Source organism: Meleagris gallopavo, chromosome 15, assembly GCF_000146605.3.
Source record: "Meleagris gallopavo isolate NT-WF06-2002-E0010 breed Aviagen turkey brand Nicholas breeding stock chromosome 15, Turkey_5.1, whole genome shotgun sequence".
NCBI classification, from domain to species: Eukaryota; Metazoa; Chordata; class Aves; order Galliformes; family Phasianidae; genus Meleagris; species Meleagris gallopavo.
Genome location: NC_015025.2, coordinates 8,576,288 through 8,580,062, shown reverse-complemented (window position 1 = coordinate 8,580,062; position 3,775 = coordinate 8,576,288). Strand labels below are relative to the sequence as shown.

General features: G+C 44.9%; 1 protein-coding gene across 1 annotated transcript in view; it reads left to right on the top strand.

The window, feature by feature from the left end:
* Window positions 1-667: 667 nt before the first annotated feature.
* The window catches only part of BOD1 (biorientation of chromosomes in cell division 1), an 8,279-nt gene continuing 5,171 nt past the window's right edge, over window positions 668-3,775 (top strand). The window contains exon 1 of the mRNA XM_010719053.1: window positions 668-683. Coding sequence (XP_010717355.1) covers window positions 668-683 — 16 coding nt within the window. The remainder of the gene's footprint in view (window positions 684-3,775) is intronic.

Below are 3,775 nucleotides of genomic sequence, written 5' to 3'. Positions count from 1 at the left end.
AAATAACCTCTACTTCATGTTTGTTCCCCCTTGAACTTGACTTGAGAACAGAAAGTACAGCAAATATAATCTTTGGGGATGGAAATGACACATTTAAATTAGATCCATGGTGCCCAGATGTACTGCTGATGGATGCATGAAACAGAGGGGCAAAAGAAATTAATTTTCAGCCTACTTGTTTTCATCTTTTCATCCTCTAACGTCAGGGTAATTGCTGCTCCACTCCTGCATGTGACAGCCCAGTCCTTGCCTCCCTCCAGAAGGTAAGTGAACAGCTGGTTCCCTTTCTGATACCAATGTATTTCCAATCAGCTGTCAGACAGCATTAGGTCCCTAAATGCTACAGCATGTCACACTTTCCTCCCACTCAGAAGCTCTGAATATGGGGTTTCATTCCCCAGACTGAGGTAGGAGAGGGCAAGAAGAAAAGGGTCAAACACTGCTCAGGTTCAATACAGAAAATGCCAGGGAAGCATTTCAGGAAAGGTAATGCAGTGAGAACAAGCAATGCACCACTAGCATGTTATCCTGACACAGATATTAAAACAAAGATCAGAAATAAGCAGTTTATCCCACGCACACCACTCCTCAGAGAGGTTTCTACAGCAGTGCTGCCCTCACTGGCAAAATTCACAGCATGGAAAGTGAGATACTGCTCAGTGAGAGCATGGGCTCCAGGAAAGGTAAATATTGCACTTTGAGGAACCTGAATTTGTCCAACAGTTCGCACAGATACTATTTATTCTCTTCTCTGACACTGCACTCCAGAGCAATCACAAGTAATTTGCCTTACCACCAAAAAACCTTTGTTTCTCTGCAAAGCGAGGCAGTTACTGAATTTAACAAGTTAATCAGCATTTTTTTAATAAACATTTATAAAACATCTGAAAACTTCAGATGAAAGCCAATTACCCCAATGTATTATATTACACAGAGGTTTCTTTTGACAGTCTAGTGTGGAAAATTACCCCCTTCTGCATATACGGCAATAATATTTATATTATTTTTCCCACATGCTTTCAGCCTTTCATAATAATGGAAACAATGATATAAGAATGAACAACAGTGACATTTCTGTTTGAGGACACAGCATGCGTCACCTCTGAAAAGTTCTGCAGCAGCTCTGCCTCACAGACATATTTTTCTTAGGTCCTTAGAGATTATCCTTGTTGATTATTTGTATTCTTTGTTCCCAAATGCTTTAGCCACAAGGTATAAATTACAATATGTGCACAAAATACATAAAAATAATGTATAAATATTGTATATATGTGGAAATTGACATTATATTCAGAATTTGTTTGCCTAAGTCTCGATGTACCTGCTGTTACAACATCCCAATATTTCAGCAGGTCCATTATGCATATGTACACACATGTATAGGTATTTATATATAAAAATAAGCCAACATATGAATTGCAATATGAAGTATCACACCAGTAATACTTATAATGCAATAGGGCCCAAGTTTGCAAGCAATACATGAAAACTGAACCTCAGGAATAAATCTGTGCTTGGAATCATTACCACTAGGAAATCTGGGTGTATGCTTAGGCCATATCCACATTTGCAGGGTTCAGGGCTTAGTTTGAGTGGAAGCCAATGTAGAATGTGTGTAATACTTAGAACACATGCTCCGTGGATGATATGTTGCCCAACATGAATGGCAAACATGCGGGGAATACACATTTTCTTCCGGGGGCTTTGGCTGGCAAAGCTGAGTGCATGGTGTGCATTCTTCAGGAGAGAATTACGGGCTGGTGAGCATTCCTTTGACTTCTCAACTCTTTCAATAATTTACCACCTGTGTAGCCAAGCTGTTCATTCTGTAAATCCACAGGATATAAAAACACCAGCACTTCCCCTGGTTGCCAAAGCAAGCCTGCTGCAGCACTGACCCCAGCACCCTGAGCGCACGGCAAGTGCTGCATTTACTGATTCAAGGTCTGGTAGAAAAACCAAACAGACAGCTTGGAGCTTGTGACACCAAAAGGAACAAGCTGTCACACTCACATTTGCTTTGACTCAGAGGACACTGCACAGCTCTGTTGTCACCAGCACAGCACAGGGGACTGGAACTGTGTTCCTCAGCACAGGTAAAGGGAGCAGAGTCTGAGCTTCTGCAGAAGAGTAACACTGCAGAACAAGCAAACCTGGCACAAAGCCGGTGGGCCCTGCACATGTCCTGTCAGATTAACCTTTGTTCCAAGTCAGCTTGCACTAAAACACACTTTAAAGTTCTCATGCACAAACATACTGGGGCAATATCTAGGTTGCAAACACACCAGGGAAAAAGCTCAGCTGCTAAGAAGAGCACAGCAGATTTGGGTCTGTACTGCTGGAGGTCCCAGCGCTGGGAGGAAGGGAGGTGGTTCCTACAGCTCCGGAGCAGCGGGTTTTTGTGTTGCACAGGCTAAAGCTGCTCAGTATCAGCTCTGCCTCCATCAGCAACTTGCAGGAATACAGAGCATGAGCCCCATGCACAGTGTTCTCCACCTCCTGTGATCTCATGTCCAACAAGAAAGCCTCTCCTGCAGAGCAAACTGAAAGTGGTAGTGGTGCTGAAGCATCACTTCCCATAGTCTCCTTTCATTTTTTGATTCCTCAGGGACTTTTCCTACATGGATATCAGAAAGCAAATCTTTAAAATTAATGTGAATGTACTTATTTATAAAGTGGTTGAATTTAGGGAGGAAAATTTCTCCAGAGAAGGGACAGTCTGCATATGGCCAGGTTGGATGGGGCCCAGGGCACCATAGTGCCTGATTTAGTGGTTGGCAACCTGGCCTGCAGCAGACGGTTGGAACTAGACATATTTGAAGTCCCATCCAAACCAAGCCATTCAGTGGTTCTATACCTAACGAGCTCTGTCTAATCTCCCACTGGGGCTAACAATGATGTATTTTTCCCTCTTTCTTTACCCTGTTCCCAAGCCCAGAACACATAGGCAATGGAAAACTCATGGTCCCAGCTCAGTGCTCTAATTTATTGAGTAAGCCAGAACTGTTGCTGAAGCACTACAGTTGAAGCAGCAATTCTGTAACTAGCAGTCTATGTGTGCACGAGAGTACATGTGTGTACAAAGCTTCATCCGCCACCTCTGCAGTGGTCCCACCATCCCCTGCAGTGCCCAGCTAATGCTGCCTGCCCCAGATCTCTGTGTGAGCTCACTGGTAAAGACAAAGCCGTTAGAAACTGGGCTCTACAACTGACTGCTGGGCTTGTGGACAGAGGTTGTCAGAAGTAAAACCACCGTGTTTCCGCTGTACAGTCATTTAGCACTGATACAGGGGCTGGAAAATCCAGAGAGAGGAAGGTGGACTTTCTCTTCCAGCCGCAGTGATAGCTCCCAAATTGTCATGGGCAGGGCCTCGTGCTTCAAATCACACATCTGAGGAAGAAACCTTATCAATCGTAAGAAACCAACGGTACTGTATGAAATAGGACTTACAGGGTGAGGGCTAGAGTTCTCTGTGGGGCCGCCGAGCCAATTTATTTCACGCTGCAGTTCAGTGAGCAGACGTGGAACAAGGCATGAAACATGGTGGGAATCACTCAGACACCAGAGGCCGCACAAAGGGCTCCTTGCACTGCAGCTGCTCACGGTTCCTTTGGGTCATTTCACAGATTTTCATAGAATCACGGAACGGTTTGGGTTGGAAAGGGCATTCAACACAATCCAATTCCAACACCTATAACTCCCAGTACACCAACTCGGCCCCGGCAGCCCCCAGCAGGCCTTGGGCCGGGTTCCCCGCGACCGCCGCCCCGCGAG